Genomic DNA, 20000 nt, shown 5'->3' on the forward strand with positions numbered 1-20000 from the left:
GTACTTTGCCACATCCTGGTACTTTGCCACATCCTGGTACTTTACCACATCCTGGTACTTTACCACATCCTGGTACTTTACCACATCCTGGTACTTTGCCACATCCTGGTACTTTACCACATCCTGGTACTTTACCACATCCTGGTACTTTGCCACTTCCTGGTACTTTACCACATCCTGGTACTTTACCACATCCTGGTACTTTACCACATCCTGGTACTTTACCACATCCTTGTACTTTGCCACATCCTGGTACTTTACCACATCCTGGTACTTTACCACATCCTGGTACTTTGCCACATCCTGGTACTTTGCCACATCCTGGTACTTTGCCAGCAAGGAATGGTGGAAGAGAACAGATGTTTCTGGCGGTCAACATATTAAACACGTTTCTGGCGGTTTATAAAGCCAACGTGCCATGTTGAATTGATTTTGTTCCTCTGAATGTGTCTCTAGTGTTTGTGATATTAGACCCATCCTGAACGCTAACACTCTCTGGAGCATGGTCATGCATTCTGTTCCCCTCTATGGTGCTAACAGGAAACGCAGGACACGTTGGAAGGAAGTGCGACAAAAACAGCAAATGGGCTCAAAGAGTTTAGCGTTTAACATCTAACCGCCATTTTCATTTCCTAGTCCTTAAAAACTTAAACGTTGTTTTTTTTTCCGTCATAGCAGCACAGCCAGACCACAAGGTGGTGCAGAACCCCTCTTACATTCTTTGGGGTACTACAGTTCTCGAGTTCGGCTTATTCGACATCTGACGAACATATCGGAAGGGATAGTAGATGGTAGAGTTTGAGCGTTTTGGTCTGGATGGTGGTTGGGGAGGCTGATTAAACAAGGGGATTCAGGTGAGTGAGGTGGTCTCTCTCTCTCTCTCTCTCTCTCTCTCTCTCTCTCTCTCTCTCTCTCTCTCTCTCTCTCTCTCTCTCTCTCTCTCTCTCTCTCTCTCTCTCTCTCTCTCTCTCTCTCTCTCTCTCTCTCTCTCTCTCTCTCTCTCTCTCTCTCTCTCTCTCTCTCTCTCTCTCTCTCTCTCTCCATATATGGAGTTCTTTGCTAAGGACACATTCCAATACGGAGACAATGCCCATATATGGACGTTCCTGCTGTGGATTAGACGTGTAATCTGAGGTTTAAATCTCTCCTACCGAAACTGAATTTTAAACTTCACCAAATATTCCCTGAAAACACTACAGTGAAGTCTGCAAAAACACTACTGTGAATTCTATAGTATTTATCCCATAGTATGCATCAAGTATTTATTCAATAGTATACTATGGTATTTGTTCATGTGGGAGGGTAGGAATATACATGCTGTAGTTCAGAGGAGCGGCTGCCGCACCCCCCACCCTCCTACTTCGTCTCCACACACGCACACACACACACACACACACACACACACACACACACACACCGGAATGTTTAATGTGTGAATCTATTCGGCATTCCTTAATTCCATAGAGGGAGACATTCCCCAAGCGAACACTGTCTCCTCCAGAATGCCGCTGCAACGATCCCAAAGACAGACGGAGACACAGTGAGTGGGTTAACGTACAGTCCGTCATATAAGAAGAAAGGAATCTGTGATGGAGTACTTTTCTGTAGCATAAAGTCTTTTAGAGAATGAGAAATATTTAAAAGTAATAAAGCTCTGTTGTCACACCCTGGCCTTAGTTATCTTTGTTTTCTTTATTAGTTTAGTTTGGTCAGGGTGTGACATGGGGGATGTTTGTGTGTTTTTGTCTCGTCTAGGGTGTTTGTATTGTCTAGGGGGTGTTTGTAGAGTTCATGGGGTTGTGTTCATTGTAGGTGTTTATGTAAGTCTATGGTTGCCTAGATTGGTTCTCAATTAGAGACAGCTGTCTATCGTTGTCTCTGATTGGGAGCCATATTTAGGCAGCCATAGTCATTAGGTAGGTTGTGGGCGATTGTCTATGTCTATGTGTAAGTTGCCAGTGTCTGCACTTATTGTTTGTATAGCTTCACGTTTGTTGTTTTGATTAGTTTGTATAGTATTCGTTTCGTTTGTCTTCTTCTAATAAAGAGAAGAATGTATTTATATCACGCTGCGCCTTGGTCCTCCTCTCTTCATCCAAACGACGATCGTGACATCTGTCGTAATCCTGCTGTAACTGTCATAATAGACATTTATAATATATTAAAGTTATGTAGCAGACACTTTAAGTCAAAGCAACATACAGTCATGCGTGGATACATTTTTCATACGTGTGGCCCCAGCGGGAATCCAACCCATGATCATTAACGTTAAAAGCACCGTGCTCTACCTACTGAGTCACATAGGAGGACTATATTACAGTGATGATGATGATGATGAAGCCTTTCTGAGATCTGACTAAACCGGTGGCTTTTTAACACCGTTGAGTTCCAATCAGGTGTTAACCCTTCACAACACTGTTACCGCTGCTGATGACTTGACTTCACACACACACACACACACACACACACACACAGAGCCACACCCCATCTCCCCAGCACTGTGGCTGGTTTCAAGTTGGCATTTGTCTTTTTCCACTGACATGCATAATGCCCACACAGCTACACTGGAAGGCTACTTGAGCTTCTGTGTGTGTGTGTGTGTGTGTGTGTGTGTGTGTGTGTGTGTGTGTGTGTGTGTGTGTGTGTGTGTGTGTGTGTGTGTGTGTGTGTGTGTGTGTGTGTGTGTGTGTGTGTATGTGTGTGTGTGTGTGTGTGTGTTAATGAGTGGTTCTTTACGAGCCCTAATTAAAACATCACACAGGGCCTTGCCCCCCCCCCTACAGTTATATAAAAATAAAAATACATGAATAAATAAGACTTGTGTTGATTTGGCACTGGAGCATCAATACATGACCCATCCCCCAACACTGTCAACCAAGAGTCAAGACTACATTACCCATCCCCCAACACTGTCAACCAAGAGTCAAGACTACATTACCCATCCCCCAACACTGTCAACCAAGAGTCAAGACTACATTACCCATCCCCAAACACCATCAACCAAGAGTCAAGACTACATTACCCATCCCCCAACACAATCAACCAAGAGTCAAGACTACATTACCCATCCCCCAACACCATCAACCAAGAGTCAAGACTACATTACCCATCCCCCAACACCGTCAACCAAGAGTCAAGACTACATTACCCATCCCCCAACACCATCAACCAAGAGTCAAGACTACATTACACATCCCCCAACACCGTCAACCAAGAGTCAAGACTACATTACCCATCCCCCAACACCATCAAGCAAGAGTCAAGACTACATTACCCATCCCCCAACACCGTCAACCAAGAGTCAAGACTACATTACCCATCCCCCAACACCGTCAACCAAGAGTCAAGACTACATTACCCATCCCCCAACACTGTCAACCAAGAGTCAAGACTACATTACCCATCCCGCAACATTGTCAACCAAGAGTCAAGACTACATTACCCATCCCCCAACACCGTCAACCAAGAGTCAAGACTACATTACCCATCCCCCAACACTGTCAACCAAGAGTCAAGACTACATTACCCATCCCGCAACATTGTCAACCAAGAGTCAAGACTACATTACCCATCCCACAACACTGTCAACTAAGAGTCAAGACTACATTACCCATCCCCCAACACCGTCAACCAAGAGTCAAGACTACATTACCCATCCCCCAACACTGTCAACCAAGAGTCAAGACTACATTACCCATCCCCCAACACTGTCAACCAGGAGTCAAGACTACATTACCCATCCCCCAACACTGTCAACCAGGAGTCAAGACTACATTACCCATCCCCCAACACTGTCAACCAGGAGTCAAGACTACATTACCCATCCCCCAACACCGTCAACCAAGAGTCAAGACTACATTACCCATCCCCCAACACTGTCAACCAAGAGTCAAGACTACATTACTCATCCCCCAACACTGTCAACCAAGAGTCAAGACTAAACCAATTCACCTTGGTAATGTGCAGACTGGTTTTATATTATTCTTAACCATTTCACACAAACCAGAAAAAATTAACAATATGTCTGTGAAATTATATATTCACAGTATTATGAATGAATTGTGGTTTATTTGGTAGCATTTCGTAGTGTGACTGATTTGACTAATTGCATTAGTACTGTACAAAGTTAGAGGTGCACTATTTGATAGATTCCCCCACTCCCCCTACCTTGGGCTTCCAGTGGGGAGACCTGAGGTCAACCTACCCCCGCCCCCCTCCCCATCTCATACTTCTGAGTGGGAGACCTTCCCAGGCAGTAGCCTGCTTAGCTCACAAACTAGAATCAGGACGCCCACTCCGACAAGGTTAGTTGACCCACAGACCCACAAGGTGACATGATATCATTGACGTGGTGTGCAAATTTAACCTTCATTTAACTAGACAAGTCAGTTAAGAACAAATTCATATTTACAATGACGGCCTAGGAACAGTGGGTTAATTACCTTGTTCAGGGGCAGAACGACAGATTTTTCCCTTGTCAGCTCGGGGATTCGATCCAGCAACCTTTTGGTTACTGGTCCAGCAACCTTTTGGTTACTGGTCCAACACTCTAACCACTAGGCTACCTGCCGCAAATGTCACCATTCCAAAGATTTTTGTGAGGGCACCCTGTGCCGCCCACGGCAAGATGCCGCCCTGGGCGGCTGCCCATGTCGCCTATAACTAAATCCGCCACTGCACATTCACACAGTATAAACACACACACACAACCAACGTGACTTTCCCATCATCACCAGTCACACACAATGATTCCAGAACGTCAGTCATAGATTCCAGAACGTCAGTAATAGAATCCAGAACGTCAGTCATAGATTCCAGAACGTCAGTCATAGATTCCAGAACGTCAGTCATAGATTCCAGAACGTCAGTCATAGATTCCAGAACGTCAGTCATAGATTCCAGAACGTCAGTCATAGATTCCAGAACGTCAGTCATAGATTCCAGAACGTCAGTCATAAATTCCAGAACGTCAGTCATAGATTCCAGAACGTCAGTCATAGATTCCAGAACGTCAGTCATAAATTCCAGAACGTCAGTCATAGATTCCAGAACGTCAGTCATAGATTCCAGAACGTCAGTCATAGATTCCAGAACGTCAGTCATAGATTCCAGAACGTCAGTCATAAATTCCAGAACGTCAGTCATAGATTCCAGAACGTCAGTCATAGATTCCAGAACGTCAGTCATAAATTCCAGAACGTCAGTCATAGATTCCAGAACGTCAGTCATAGATTCCAGAACGTCAGTCATAGATTCCAGAACGTCAGTCATAGATTCCAGAACGTCAGTCATAGATTCCAGAACGTCAGTCATAGATTCCAGAACGTCAGTCATAGATTCCAGAACGTCAGTCATAGATTCCAGAACGCCAGTCATAGATTCCAGAACGTCAGTCATAGATTCCAGAACGTCAGTCATAGATTCCAGAACATCAGTCATAGATTCCAGAATGTCAGTCATTCCTCATAGATCTCCTGATATCCTGTCAACAGAACTGACTACACAACTCAAACTGACAGTTCTACATTCATTACTGTGGTATCCTCTATCATATATCATTGGTTCTATTCATTACTGTGGTATCCTCTATCATATATAATTGGTTCTATTCATTACTGTGGTATCCTCTATCATATATCATTGGTTCTATTCATTACTGTGGTATCCTCTATCATATATCATTGGTTCTAGTCATTACTGTGGTATCCTCTATCATATATCATTGGTTCTAGTCATTACTGTGGTATCCTCTATCATATATCATTGGTTCTATTCATTACTGTGGTATCCTCTATCATATATCATTGGTTCTATTCATTACTGTGGTATCCTCTATCATATATCATTGGTTCTTGTCATTACTATGGTATCCTCTATCATATATCATTGGTTCTATTCATTACTGTGGTATCCTCTATCATATACCATTGGTTCTAGTCATTACTATGGTATCCTCTATCATATATCATTGGTTCTATTCATTACTGTGGTATCCTCTATCATATATCATTGGTTCTAGTCATTACTGTGGTATCCTCTATCATATATCATTGGTTCTAGTCATTACTATAGTATTCACTATATCGGTTATCTCATAGTATTCCATTCACACTCATTCACACTCATTCACATCAAGCTGTACAAAGGACTGAAGTCATGGAGAAACAGACAGACAGGCGGACGGGCGGACAGACGGACAGAGTGACAGACAGACAGACAGGCGGACGGGCGGACAGACGGACAGAGTGACAGACAGACAGACAGACAGACAGACAGACAGACAGACAGACAGACAGACAGACAGACAGACAGACAGACAGACAGGCGGACGGGCGGACAGACAGACAGACAGACAGACAGACAGACAGACGGACAGAGTGACAGACAGACAGACAGGACAACACAGTGTGAGAACTCTCGTCTTTAACCGTCGAACATCCCAGAGAGAGAGAGAGAGAGGAAAGAGAGAGGAGAGGAGAGAGAGAGGAGAGAGAGAGAGAGGAGAGAGAGAGGAGAGAAGAGAAAGGGGAGAGAGAGGAGAGAGAGAGGAGAGAGAGGAGAGAGAGAGGAGAGAGAAGAGAGAGAGAGGAGATAGAGAGGAGAGAGAGAGGAGAGAGAGAGGAGAGAGAGAGGAGAGAGAAGAGAAAGGGGAGAGAGAGGAGAGAGAGAGGAGAGAGAGAGGAGAGAGAAGAGAAAGGGGAGAGAGAGGAGAGAGAGAGGAGAGAGAGAGGAGAGAGAAGAGAAAGGGGAGAGAGAGGAGAGAGAGAGGAGAGAGAGAGGAGAGAGAAGAGAAAGGGGAGAGAGAGGAGAGAGAGAGGAGAGAGAAGAGAAAGGGGAGAGAGAGGAGAGAGAAAGGAGAGAGAAGAGAAAGGGGAGAGAGAGGAGAGCGAGAGGAGAGAGAAGAGAAAGGGGAGAGAGAGGAGAGAGAGAGGAGAGAGAAGAGAAAGGGGAGAGAGAGGAGAGAGAGGAGAGAAGAGAAAGGGGAGAGAGAGGAGAGAGAGAGGAGAGAGAAGAGAAAGGGGAGAGAGAGGAGAGAGAGAGGAGAGAGAAGAGAAAGGGGAGAGAGAGGAGAGCGAGAGGAGAGAGAAGAGAAAGGGGAGAGAGAGGAGAGAGAGAGGAGAGAGAAGAGAAAGGGGAGAGAGAGGAGAGAGAGGAGAGAGAAGAGAAAGGGGAGAGAGAGAAGAGAGAGAGGAGAGAGAAGAGAAAGGGGAGAGAGAGAAGAGAGAGAGGAGAGAGAGGAGCGAGAGAGAGGAGAGAGAATAGAGAGAGGAGAGAGAGGAGAGGAGAGAGAGGAGAGGAGAGAGAGCGAGAGATGAGAGAAAGAGGAGAGAGAGGAGAGAGAGAGGCGAGAGAGGTCAATAAACTACTTCTCACCACAATCCAACAATTACATGCCTTTTTCTTTCACAACATTCTCTGCATAACTTCTCTCTCTTTCACACCAAACATGCCTGCCTGTCACACATACCACAATACACCATAGAAGATAAGACTGTAGAGATAATATAATGCCCTTCAGTGAAAACAGACATGGTATAGAGAGAACATTCTGGGCTATATATACAGTCTCCTGAATATACAGTCTCCTGTGTGACAGTGTGTCTGTGTGTCTGTGTTTCTGTGTTTGTGTGTCTCTGTGACTGTGTCTGTGTCTCTGTGTTTGTGTGTCTCTGTGTTTGTGTGTTTCTGTGACTGTGTGTCTCTGTGACTGTGTCTGTGTCTCTGTGTTTGTGTGTCTCTGTGACTGTGTCTGTGTCTCTGTGTTTGTGTGTCTCTGTGACTGTGTCTGTGTCTCTGTGTTTGTGTGTCTCTGTGTCTGTGTCTGTGACTGTGTGTCTGTGGTTCTGTATCTCTGTGTGTCTGTGACTGTGTGTCTGTGACTGTGTATATGTGACTCTGTGTCTGTATGTTTGCGACTGTGTGTCTGCGTGTCTGTGTGTCTGTGACAATGATAGTTCGTATGTGACTGTGTGTCTGTATGTCTATGACTGTGTGTCTGTGTCTGTGAGTGTCTGTAAGAGAAATGGAAAAATAAGAGATGGAACTCACTAGAAGTCCTCATAATTCAGTCATACTGGTGACATGCAGAACGTCCTTTCTCCAATAAAAGGGTAATATTCTCTTCATCCATCAAACTCATCCAGAGATTTCGCCTGTAACTTGACAAGATTCGTCTCTCTGTCTGTCTCTGTCTCTGTCTCCGTCTCCGTCTCTCTGTCTCTCTCTCTGTCTCTGTCTCTCTCTCTCTCTCTCTCTCTCTCTCTCTCTCTCTCTCTCTCTCTCTCTCTCTCTCTCTCTCTCTCTCTCTCTCTCTCTCTCTCTGCGGTTGTTTTGCCACTCTTTCTTCTTCTCCTCTATCGTTCCAGTTAACCCTTTATTATGATCCTTTAAATTCCTCTCTTCCTCCTGAATTCTCTCTCTTAACTCTTTCACTTCCTCTGTCCTTCTTTTCCCCTCTCCACTGTTCTCTAATGCTAGGACTCTCCACTGTTATCTAATGCTAGGACTCTCCACTGTTCTCTAATGCTAGGACTCTTCACTGTTCTCTAATGCTAGGACTCTCCACTGTTATCTAATGCTAGGACTCTCCACTGTTCTCTATGCTAGGACTCTCCACTGTTCTCTATGTTAGGACTCCCCACTGTTCTCTAATGCTAGGACTCTCCACTGTTCTCTAATGCTAGGACTCTCCACTGTTCTCTAATGCTAGGACTCTCCACTGTTCTCTAAAGCTAGGACTCTCCACTGTTCTCTAAAGCTAGGACTCTCCACTGTTCTCTAATGCTAGGACTCTCCACTGTTCTCTAATGCTAGGACTCTCCACTGTTCTCTAATGCTAGGACTCTCCGCTGTTCTCTAATGCTAGGACTCTCCGCTGTTCTCTAATGCTAGGACTCTCCGCTGTTCTCTAATGCTAGGACTCTCCGCTGTTATCTAATGCTAGGACTCTCCACTGTTCTCTATGCTAGGACTCTCCACTGTTATCTAATGCTAGGACTCTCCACTGTTCTCTAATGCTAGGACTCTCCACTGTTCTAATGCTAGGACTCTCCACTGTTCTCTAATGCTAGGACTCTCCACTGTTCTCTAATGCTAGGACTCTCCACTGTTCTCTAATGCTAGGACTCTCCGCTGTTCTCTAATGCTAGGACTCTCCGCTGTTCTCTAATGCTAGGACTCTCCACTGTTATCTAATGCTAGGACTCTCCACTGTTCTCTAATGCCAGGACTCTCCACTATTATCTAATGCTAGGACTCTCCCCTGTTCTCTAACCTAGGACTCTCCACTGTTCTCTAATGCTAGGACTCTCCACTGTTCTCTGATGCTAGGACTCTCCACTGTTCTCTAATGCTAGGACTCTCAACTGTTCTCTAATGCTAGGACTCTCCACTGTTCTCTATGCTAGGACTCTCCACTGTTCTCTAATGCTAGGACTCTCCACTGTTCTAATGCTAGGACTCTCCACTGTTCTCTAATGCTAGGACTCTCCACTGTTCTCTAATGCTAGGACTCTCCACTGTTATCTAATGCTAAGACTCTCCACTGTTCTCTAATGCTAGGACTCTCCACTGTTATCTAATGCTAGGACTCTCCACTGTTATCTAATGCTAGGACTCTCCACTGTTATCTAATGCTAGGACTCTCCACTGTTCTCTAATGCTAGGACTCTCCACTGTTCTAATGCTAGGACTCTCCACTGTTCTAATGCTAGGACTCTCAACTGTTCTCTAATAGAGAGAGAGAGAGGGAGAGAGAGACAGAGGGAAAGAGGGGGAGACAGACAGACAGACAGACCACTCCCCTCCCCTCCACTCCACTCCACTCCACTCCCCTCCCCTCCAGGAAAGGAAAGGATACTATGGTGAATAGAATCAATCATCAGTCTATACAGTCCACACTAACTAACTAACTAACTAACTAGCTAACTAACTAACTAACTAAGCACCACAGTCCCAGAGGGCATTGCGGTTGAGACCGAAGGCAGTGCTCCTGCTGGCATGGGAATAAAGGATTCGTCAGCACAGACTTTAATTAACACACACACCTGTACAACATGCTGTGTCGCTAATCCCACTGAGCTCACGCCAATCGTCTCCTCTCAGCGAGAGAGAGAGAGAGAGAGAGAGAGGGAGAGAGGGAGAGAGAGAGAGAGAGAGAGAGAGGGAGAGAGAGAGAGAGAGAGAGAGAGAGAGAGAGAGAGAGAGAGAGAGAGAGAGAGAGAGAGAGAGAGAGAGAGACACAGACAGACAGACAGACAGACAGACAGACAGACAGACAGACAGACAGACAGACAGACAGACAGACAGACAGACAGACAGACAGACAGAAGAGAGAGAGAGAGAGAGATAGGGAGGAGGAGATGAGGGAATGAGTAGGGGGTGAGGGAGTGAGTAAGGGGTGAGGGAAGGAGTGAGGGAGGGAGGGAGTATGTGGTGAGGGAGTGAGTAGGGGATGAGGGTGTGAGGGAGTAGGGGGTGAGGGAGTGAGTAAGGGGTGAGGGAGTGAGTAAGTGGTGAGGGAGGGAGTAAGGGGTGAGGGAGGGGGTATGGGGTGAGGGAGTGAGGGAGTAGAGGGTGAGGGAGTGAGTAGGGGGTGAGGGTGTGAGGGAGTAGAGGGTGAGGGAGTGAGTAAGGGGTGAGGGAGGGGGTATGGGGTGAGGGAGTGAGTTAGTGGGGGTGAGGGTGTGAGGGAGTAGAGGGTGAGGGAGTGAGTAAGGGGTGAGGGAGTGAGTAAGGGGTGAGGGAAGGGGTATGGGGTGAGGGAGTGAGTGAGTGGGGGTGAGGGTGTGAGGGAGTAGAGGGTGAGGGAGTGAGTAAGGGGTGAGGGAGGGGGTATGGGGTGAGGGTGTGAGGGAGTAGAGGGTGAGGGAGTGAGTAAGGGGTGAGGGAGGGAGTATGGGGTGAGGGAGTGAGTAGGGGGTGAGGGTGTGAGGGAGTAGAGGGTGAGGGAGTGAGTATGGGGTGAGGGAGTGAGTAGGGGGTGAGGGTGTGAGGGAGTAGAGGGTGAGGGAGTGAGTAAGGGGTGAGGGTGTGAGGGAGTAGAGGGTTAGGGAGTGAGTAAGGGGTGAGGGAGTGAGTAGGGGATGAGGGTGTGAGGGAGTAGAGGGTGAGGGAGTGAGTAAGGGGTGAGGGTGTGAGGGAGTAGAGGGTGAGGGAGTGAGTATGGGGTGAGGGAGTGAGGGAGTAGGGGGTGAGGGAGTGAGTAGGGGGTGAGGGTGTGAGGGAGTAGAGGGTGAGGGAGTGAGTATGGGGTGAGGGAGTGAGTAGGGGGTGAGGGTGTGAGGGAGTAGAGGGTGAGGGAGTGAGTAGGGGGTGAGGGTGTGAGGGAGTAGAGGGTGAGGGAGTGAGTATGGGGTGAGGGAGTGAGGGAGTAGGGGGTGAGGGAGTGAGTAGGGGGTGAGGGTGTGAGGGAGTAGAGGGTGAGGGAGGGAGTATGGGGTGAGGGAGTGAGTAGGGGGTGAGGGTGTGAGGGAGTAGAGGGTGAGGGAGGGAGTATGGGGTGAGGGAGGGAGTATGGGGTGAGGGAGTGAGGGAGTAGGGGTGAGGGGGGGAGTAGGGGGTGAGGGAGTGAGTAGGGGGTGAGGGAGTAGGGGTGAGGGGGGGAGTAGGGGGTGAGGGAGTGAGTAGGGGGTGAGGGAGTAGGGGTGAGGGGGGGGGGGGGTGAAGGAAGGTTATGTGGGGTTTAATTGAAGACCAACGTCCATTCTGACTGATCTACAACGGTAGTTGTTTACCTATTACATTACAATGGAACCACATGTTCCTTAGAAGGTTTTCGATTCCAAAATGCCTTTGGCCCTTTCATTTTTACTGACTTTCTTCCCTTCTCCCCCTTTTTCATCTTGCTACACTATTTAACTACACTGGGGTGGCAGGTAGCCTAATGGTTAGATTGTAGGGCCAGTAACCGAAAGGTTGCTGTATCGAATCCCCGAGCTGACAAGGTAAAAATCTGTTGTTCTGCCCCTGAACAAGGCAGTTAATCCACTGTTCCTAGGCCGTAATTGTAAATAAGAATATGTGCATAACTGACTTGACTAGTTAAATAAAATTTTAAATTTAAATACTTTTAACTAGCACCATGCTGCTATTGTTGCCAGGTAGCCAGCATAAACTAGCTGGGAAGGGCTCATCAGGGACTGAATCCATTCGTCACCACTCGACTCTCAGCTGCGTGACATAATTCAGCCATTTGGGCACCAGGCGTGTCCGTATACTGTAGCCTCTCCCTTCCCAGGCAGAGTCAACAGGAAGTGCAACACAACTTCCTGTCTGGAGTGATAACTAAATGTAAAACATGTGGAGAGCTGAACTGTAGCAGGGACGAAACCTTACAATACCTTACGGACAAGGATGACCAATACGAACGCCAGCTGTGCATAGCAGCTGGTCGCCCTATCGCCCCTGACCAAAGGACATCAGCTGCCATTTCCTGTTAAATTCCTGTGAATCGTCAACATTGGTCGACACAGCAGATTATCAACGGTCGACGTTGGTGTTGCTCTGTCTTGTCTTTAAGGATACGTCAGTGTTTCTAAATCCCTTTTGGTTAAACAGTACCTTCATGTAATGCCATATATCCATGGTTACGACATTGGTGCCATCGCTAGCAGAATAGCCCACAGTGAACATTATACGATGATGCATGCTATAAAGAGAGCTTTAAAACGACTGATCAATCTCAATATAGAACAATGGACGGCTGATCAATCTCATCTCTCCTCAATCTCTCCTGTTATAACTGTCTGTAGTCAAACAGTCCTGTTGTAACTGTCTGTAATCTAACAGTCCTGTTATAACTGTCTGTAATCTAACAGTCCTGTTATATCTGCCTGTAATCTAACAGTCCTGTTATAACTGTCTGTAATCTAACAGTCCTGTTATAACTGTCTGTAATCTAACAGTCCTGTTATAACTGTCTGTAATCTAACAGTCCTGTTATAGCTGTCTGTAATCTAACAGTCCTGTTATAACTGTCTGTAATCTAACAGTCCTGTTATAACTGTGTGTAATCTAACAGTCCTGTTATAACTGTCTGTAATCTAACAGTCCTGTTATAGCTGTCTGTAATCTAACAGTCCTGTTATAGCTGTCTGTAATCTAACAGTCCTGTTATAACTGTCTGTAATCTAACAGTCCTGTTATAACTGTCTGTAATCTAACAGTCCTGTTATAACTGTCTGTAGTCTAACAGTCCTGTTATAACTGTCTGTAATCTAACAGTCCTGTTATAACTGTCTGTAGTCTGACTGTCCTGTTATAACTGTCTGTAATCTAACAGTCCTGTTATAACTGTCTGTAGTCTGACTGTCCTGTTATAACTGTCTGTAATCTAACAGTCCTGTTATAACTGTCTGTAATCTAACAGTCCTGTTATAACTGTCTGTAGTCTGACTAACAGCGATACAGTAGATGGTAAACAGTCAAGTCTGAGATATGCAGAAACACATAAACATGCATGCATGGACACACACGCACAGACGTACACACACACACACACACACACACACACACACACACACACACACACACACACACACACACACACACACACACACACACACACACACACACACAGTCTCTGGATTCATGCCATATTCCCACACGATAAAACACTTAGACCTTCATCTACAGGGGTCAGTGAGGAAGACGAGGATGGGAGGAAGAGAGGAGTGGCGAGAGGAGAGGAGGAGAGAGGAAGATGGAGGAGAGAGGGGGATGGAGGAGAGGGGAGGAGGATGGATTTGGGGAATTTTATTTATGTATTTTATTAAACTTTATCAAGGCGAGTCAATTAAGTACAAATTCTTATTTACAATGACGGTCTGTATGTTATGACGTCATCTCGTTAGGAATCAACTGTATACAGAGTTGAATGATAGAATGTACAGTCTGGTAAAGAAATGGTAAGACCTGTGACCATATGAATACAGTATGATAAGACATGTGACTAATATTAATACAGTATGAAAAGACCTGCGACCATATTAATACAGTATGAAAAGACCTGCGACCATATTAATACAGTATGAAAAGACCTGCGACCATATTAATACAGTATGAAAAGACCTGTGACCATATTAATACAGTATGATAAGACCTGTGACCATATTAATACAGTAAAACCTTTTGATATTTCTCTGAAAAGTATCTCATAGCAGTAGTGCTGGTCTCAGATCATCAGGCTCCCCTGTCCATTCATACGGACTTAGAGAGAGACAGAGAGACAGAGAGAGAGGAACAGTCCTCCCTGTCGTATAGAAAGTGAGAGGAACAGTCCTCCCTGTCGTATACAAAGTGAGAGAAACAGTCCTCCCTGTCGTATACAAAGTGAGAGAAACAGTCCTCCCTGTCGTATAGAAAGTGAGAGGAACAGTCCTCCCTGTCGTATACAAAGTGAGAGGAACAGTCCTCCCTGTCAAGTACTGTATCCTTCTGTTAGATACTTTACTTTCTGCTTGCTAATGTGTTGACGTTTCAGTCAGGCCAATATTTATCAAGACATTTTGATTTAACTTGTTTTATTTATCCTTTATTTAACTAGGCAAGTCAGTTAAGAACAAATTCTTATTTTACAATGACGGCCTACATCGGCCAAACGCGGACGACGCTGGGCCAATTGTGCGCCACCCTATGGGACTTCCAATCACGGCCTGGTTGTGATACAGCTTGGATTCGAACCAGGGTGTCTGTAGTGACACCTCTAGCACTGAGATGCAGTGCCTTAGACCGCTGTACCACTCGGGAGCCATGAATGGCTAATACACCATACATTAAAACCAACCGGTACCAAACCATCCGGTACCAAACCATCCGGTACCAATCCAACCCTCAGCCCTGTACAGCTACCGAAAGCCAGCAGAACTCTCCAACAACAGCCCTGTGACATCTCCATGACAATGGGCAGGCTGGGAGAGGACTTCCTGTCAACACAGGTCATGTGACAGGAAGTGCAGGAAGCAATCATGGAACACTGGGCTGGGCTGAGCTACATAGAGACATGCTGAAACAATGGTTCCAGAACAGTTTGATGCTGAGGGACCCTCCTACTGTCAATGGTTCCAGAACAAGGACACTCACAGAGGTAGACTACAGCACGTTCATTAACACCAAGGACACTGACAGAGGTAGACTGCAGCACTTTCATTAACACCAAGGACACTGACAGAGGTAGACTACAGCACTTTCATTAACACCAAGGACACTGACAGAGGTAGACTACAGCACTTTCATTAACACCAAGGACACTGACAGAGGTAGACTACAGCACTTTCATTAACACCAAGGACACTGACAGAGGCAGACTACAGCACGTTCATTAACACCAAGGACACTGACAGAGGTAGACTGCAGCACGTTCATTAACACCAAGGACACTGACAGAGGTAGACTGCAGCACGTTCATTAACACCAAGGACACTGACAGAGGTAGACTACAGCACGTTCATTAACACCAAGGACACTGACAGAGGTAGACTGCAGCACTTTCAGTAGTAACACCAAGGACACTGACAGAGGTAGACTACAGCACGTTCATTAACACCAAGGACACTGACAGAGGTAGACTACAGCACGTTCATTAACACCAAGGACACTGACAGAGGTAGACTGCAGCACTTTCAGTAGTAACACCAAGGACACTGACAGAGGTAGACTACAGCACGTTCATTAACACCAAGGACACTGACAGAGGTAGACTACAGCACGTTCATTAACACCAAGGACACTGACAGAGGTAGACTACAGCACGTTCATTAACACCAAGGACACTGACAGAGGTAGACTGCAGCACTTTCAGTAGTAACACCAAGGACACTGACAGAGGTAGACTACAGCACGTTCATTAACACCAAGGACACTGACAGAGGTAGACTGCAGCACTTTCAGTAGTAACACCAAGGACACTGACAGAGGTAGACTACAGCACGTTCATTAACACCAAGGACACTGACAGAGGTAGACTACAGCACTTTCAGTAGTAACACCTTATTTATGTGTATAACACATTAATACAGTTATAATGCATCGTAAGACTGTCATAAGCATGTTCCCCACCTTGACCCAGTCTGCTCAGCAGCTGATATAATACATTATGATGCAGTTATAATGCATCGTAAGACTGTCATAAGCATGTTCCCCACCTTGAGTGAGCCTGGTGAGGAGCTGATGGCGAGCGATGATGCGTGTGAGACGGAGGGCGGAGCGTCGTCGGGGGGAGTGGCCAAGCCTCAGGTAGATGTCCTGTCCATCAGGGGTCATGAACTCCAGACACGCCCTTTCACTACCACTACCACTTTCTCCATCACTGTCATGATCGGTTGTCCTCTCCCTCTCCCTCTCCCTGTCTCCCTCCCTGTCGTTGTCTCTTTCCTCACTCTCCCTGTCTCTGATTCTGTCCATCTCTCTGTCTCTGTTAATGTCTCTCTCCTCACTCTCCCTGTCTCTGTTAATATCTTTCTCCATCTCTCTGTCTCTGTCCACCTCCATGTCTCTTTCCATCTCTCTGTCTCTCTCCTCACTCTCCCTGTCTCTGTTAATGTCTTTCTCCTGGTCTCCGTCTCTGTCCATCTCCCTGTATCTGTCCATCTCTCTGTCTCTGTCCATCTCTCTGTCTCTGTTCATCTCCCTGTCTCTGTCCATCTCCCTGTCCATCTCCCTGTCTCTGTCTCTGTCCATCTCTCTGTCTCTGTCTCTGTCCACCTCCATGTCTCTGTCCATCTCCCTGTCTCTTTCCATCTCTCTGTCTCTTTCCATCTCTCTGTCTCTCTCCTCACTCTCCCTGTCTCTGTTAATGTCTTTCTCCTGGTCTCCGTCTCTGTCCATCTCCCTGTATCTGTCCATCTCTCTGTCTCTGTCCATCTCTCTGTCTCTGTTCATCTCCCTGTCTCTGTCCATCTCCCTGTCCATCTCCCTGTCTCTGTCTCTGTCCATCTCTCTGTCTCTGTCTCTGTCCACCTCCATGTCTCTGTCCATCTCCCTGTCTCTTTCCATCTCTCTGTCTCTTTCCATCTCTCTGTCTCTCTCCTCACTCTCCCTGCCTCTGTTAATGTCTTTCTCCCTGTCTCCGTCTCTGTCCATCTCTCTGTCTCTGTCCATCTCTCTGTCTCTGTTCATCTCCCTGTCTCTGTCCATCTCCCTGTCTCTGTCCATCTCCCTGTCTCTGTCCATCTCCCTGTCTCTGTCCATCTCCCTGTCTCTGTCCATCTCCCTGTCTCTGTCCATCTCCCTGTCTCTGCCCATCTCCCTGTCTCTGTCTCTGTCCATCTCCCTGTCTCTGTCTCCATCACCTCTGCAACTCTCCCTGTCTCTGTCCATCTCTCTGTCCCTCCCACTGTCACTGACCACACAGTCTCCTATATATAATAATATATAATATGACACAGTCTCCTATATATAATAATATATAATATGACACGCTCTACAGATATGATGACACTATAGACAGGCTAAATGTTGCCTAAGTACAACACCATGAAAACGCACTGACATTAAACAACCAGCGTAAAATCAAAACAAATCTCTCTCTCTCTCTCTGATCCTTTCTCTGTTAGTATCTCTATCTATCAATATATCTCTGTGTCTCTATCTATTAATCTATCTCTGTGTCTCTATACATCTATCTCTATCTATTAATATATCTCTGTATCTCTATCTATTAATATATCTCTGTATCTCTATCTATTAATATATCTCTGTATCTCTATACGACTATCTATCAATATATCTCTGTATCTCTATCTATTAATATATCTCTGTATCTCTATACGACTATCTATCAATATATCTCTGTATCTCTATCTTCCTGTCAGTGGATCTGTCTCCCACTCACCACATGATGTCCTGACAGTCCGAGAGGAACACAAATGACTTCATCTCTCTGTAACACACAACCACCAGTATATAGAAGACCCTCTCTCTCTCTCTCTCTCTCTCTCTCTCTCTCTCTCTCTCTCTCTCTCTCTCTCTCTCTCTCTCTCTCTCTCTCTCTCTCTCTCTCTCTCTCTCTCTCTCTCTCTCTCTCTCTCTCTCTCTCTCAGATCAAACTTGACACATTGAATGCTCCTTGATACCTCTTATTACCCACACCCACACACACACACACAGACCCACACACACACACACACACACACACACACACACACACACACACACACACACACACACACACACACACACACACACACACACACACACACACACACACACATAGTTCCCCTCAACTCTTATCAAATCTTCCTCCTTCTTACCACTTTATCCTTCCTCTACTCACAGCCAATAGTAGGAGAAAGGCCTGTGTAACAGCCAATAGCAGGAGAAAGGCCTGTGTAACAGCCAATGGCAGGAGAGATTTGGGAACACTGCCCAGCTGCCTGAACCTGTGCGAAAAACCACTACTTTACCACTGTATGGTACTACAAGGGAGTGTGTGTGTGTGTGTGTGTGTGTGTGTGTGTGTGTGTGTGTGTGTGTGTGTGTGTGTGTGTGTGTGTGTGTGTGTGTGTGTGTGTGTGTGTGTGTGTGTGTGTGTGTGTGTGTGTGTGTGTGTGTGTGTGTGTGTGTGTGTGTGTGTGTGTGATATAATAATATGAAGAACAGGGCCTGCTGGAAAAAACATCATCCTAAAGACCTTCTAGAGAGGAAGGAAAAGCTGGGAAAAACACTAGCTTAAGAAAGAGAGAGAGAGAGAGAGAGAGAGAAAGAGAGTGAGAGAGAGAGTGAGAGAGAGAGAGAGAAGGGGAGGGAGAGAGAGGGAGAGAGAGAGAGAGAGACAGAGAGAGAGAGAGAGAGAGAGAGAGAGAGAGAGAGAGAGAGAGAGAGAGAGAGAGAGCGAGAGAGGGAGAGAGAGGGAGAGAGAGAGAGAGAGAGAGATTTTTAATTTTAACTTGTGTGCTTTAACCATTTGTACATTGTTACAACACTGTATATATATAATATGACATTTGTAATGTCTTTCTTGTTTTGAAACTTCTGTATGTGTAATGTTTACTGTTAATTTGTATTGTTTATTTCACTTTTGTGTATTATCTACCTCACTTGCTTTGGCAATGTTAACACATGTTTCCCATGCCAATAAAGCCCCTTGAATTGAATTGAATTGAATTGAGAGAGAGAGAGAGAGAGAGGCAGAAACTAGAGAAAGACAGAGCGAGAGGGTCTGCTATACAAATTGATTGAAAGTGGTGTTGGGGGAAAAATATACGAGATTATGAAATCCATGTACACAAACAACTGATTTGCGGTTAAAATTGGCAAAAAACACGCACATTTATTTCCACAGATTCTGTCAGACCTGGACCCTGACAGTAAATCTCAGTCAGACCAATATAATGGTGTTCCAAAAAAGGTCCAGTTGCCAGAACCACAAATACAAATTCCATCTAGACATTGTTGCCCTAGAACACACAAAAAAACCATACATACCTTTGCCTAAATATCAGCGCCACAGGTAACTTCCACAAAGCTGTGAACAATCTGAGAGACAAGGCAAGAAGGGCCTTTTATGCCATTAAAAGGAACATAGAATTCAACATACCAATTAGGATCTGGCTAAAAATACTTGAATCAGTTATAGAACCCATTGCCCTTCATGGTTGTGAGGTCTGGGGTTCGCTCACCAACCAACAATTCACAAAATGGGACAAACCAAATTGAGATTCCGCATGCAGAATCACCAAATAATGCATGCAGAGCAGAATAAGGCCGATACCCGCTAATTATCAAAAGCTGTTAAATTCTACAACCACCTAAAAGAAAGTGATTCCCAAACCTTCCATAACAAAGCCATCACCTACAGAGAGATGAACCTGGAGAAGAGTCCCCAAAGCAAGCTGGTCCTGGGGCTCTGTTCACAAACACAAACAGACCCCACAGAGCCCCAGGACACCAACACAATTAGACCCAACCAAGTCATGAGAAAACATAAAGATAATTACTTGACACATTGGAAAGAATTAACAAAAAAACAGGGCAAACTAGAATGTTATTTGGCCCTAAACAGA

At 45.8% G+C, this 20000-nt stretch overlaps 1 protein-coding gene across 3 annotated transcripts in view; it reads right to left on the bottom strand.

The window, feature by feature from the left end:
• The window catches only part of LOC139552799 (stAR-related lipid transfer protein 13-like), an 89844-nt gene that overhangs the window by 52650 nt on the left and 17194 nt on the right, over positions 1-20000 (bottom strand). For 2 of the 3 annotated variants that reach the window (XM_071364842.1, XM_071364843.1), the window contains exon 1: positions 16143-17867. The exons of the other annotated variant lie outside the window; for it this stretch is intronic. In XM_071364842.1, the coding sequence (XP_071220943.1) occupies positions 16143-17316 (1174 nt within the window). In that variant the 5' untranslated portion in view covers positions 17317-17867. Of the gene's footprint in view, positions 1-16142; positions 17868-20000 lie in introns of those variants that run through there. 3 annotated transcript variants of the gene reach the window in all.

The sequence above is a fragment of the Salvelinus alpinus genome, chromosome 24 (genome assembly GCF_045679555.1).
Source record: "Salvelinus alpinus chromosome 24, SLU_Salpinus.1, whole genome shotgun sequence".
In the NCBI taxonomy this organism is placed as follows: Eukaryota; Metazoa; Chordata; class Actinopteri; order Salmoniformes; family Salmonidae; genus Salvelinus; species Salvelinus alpinus.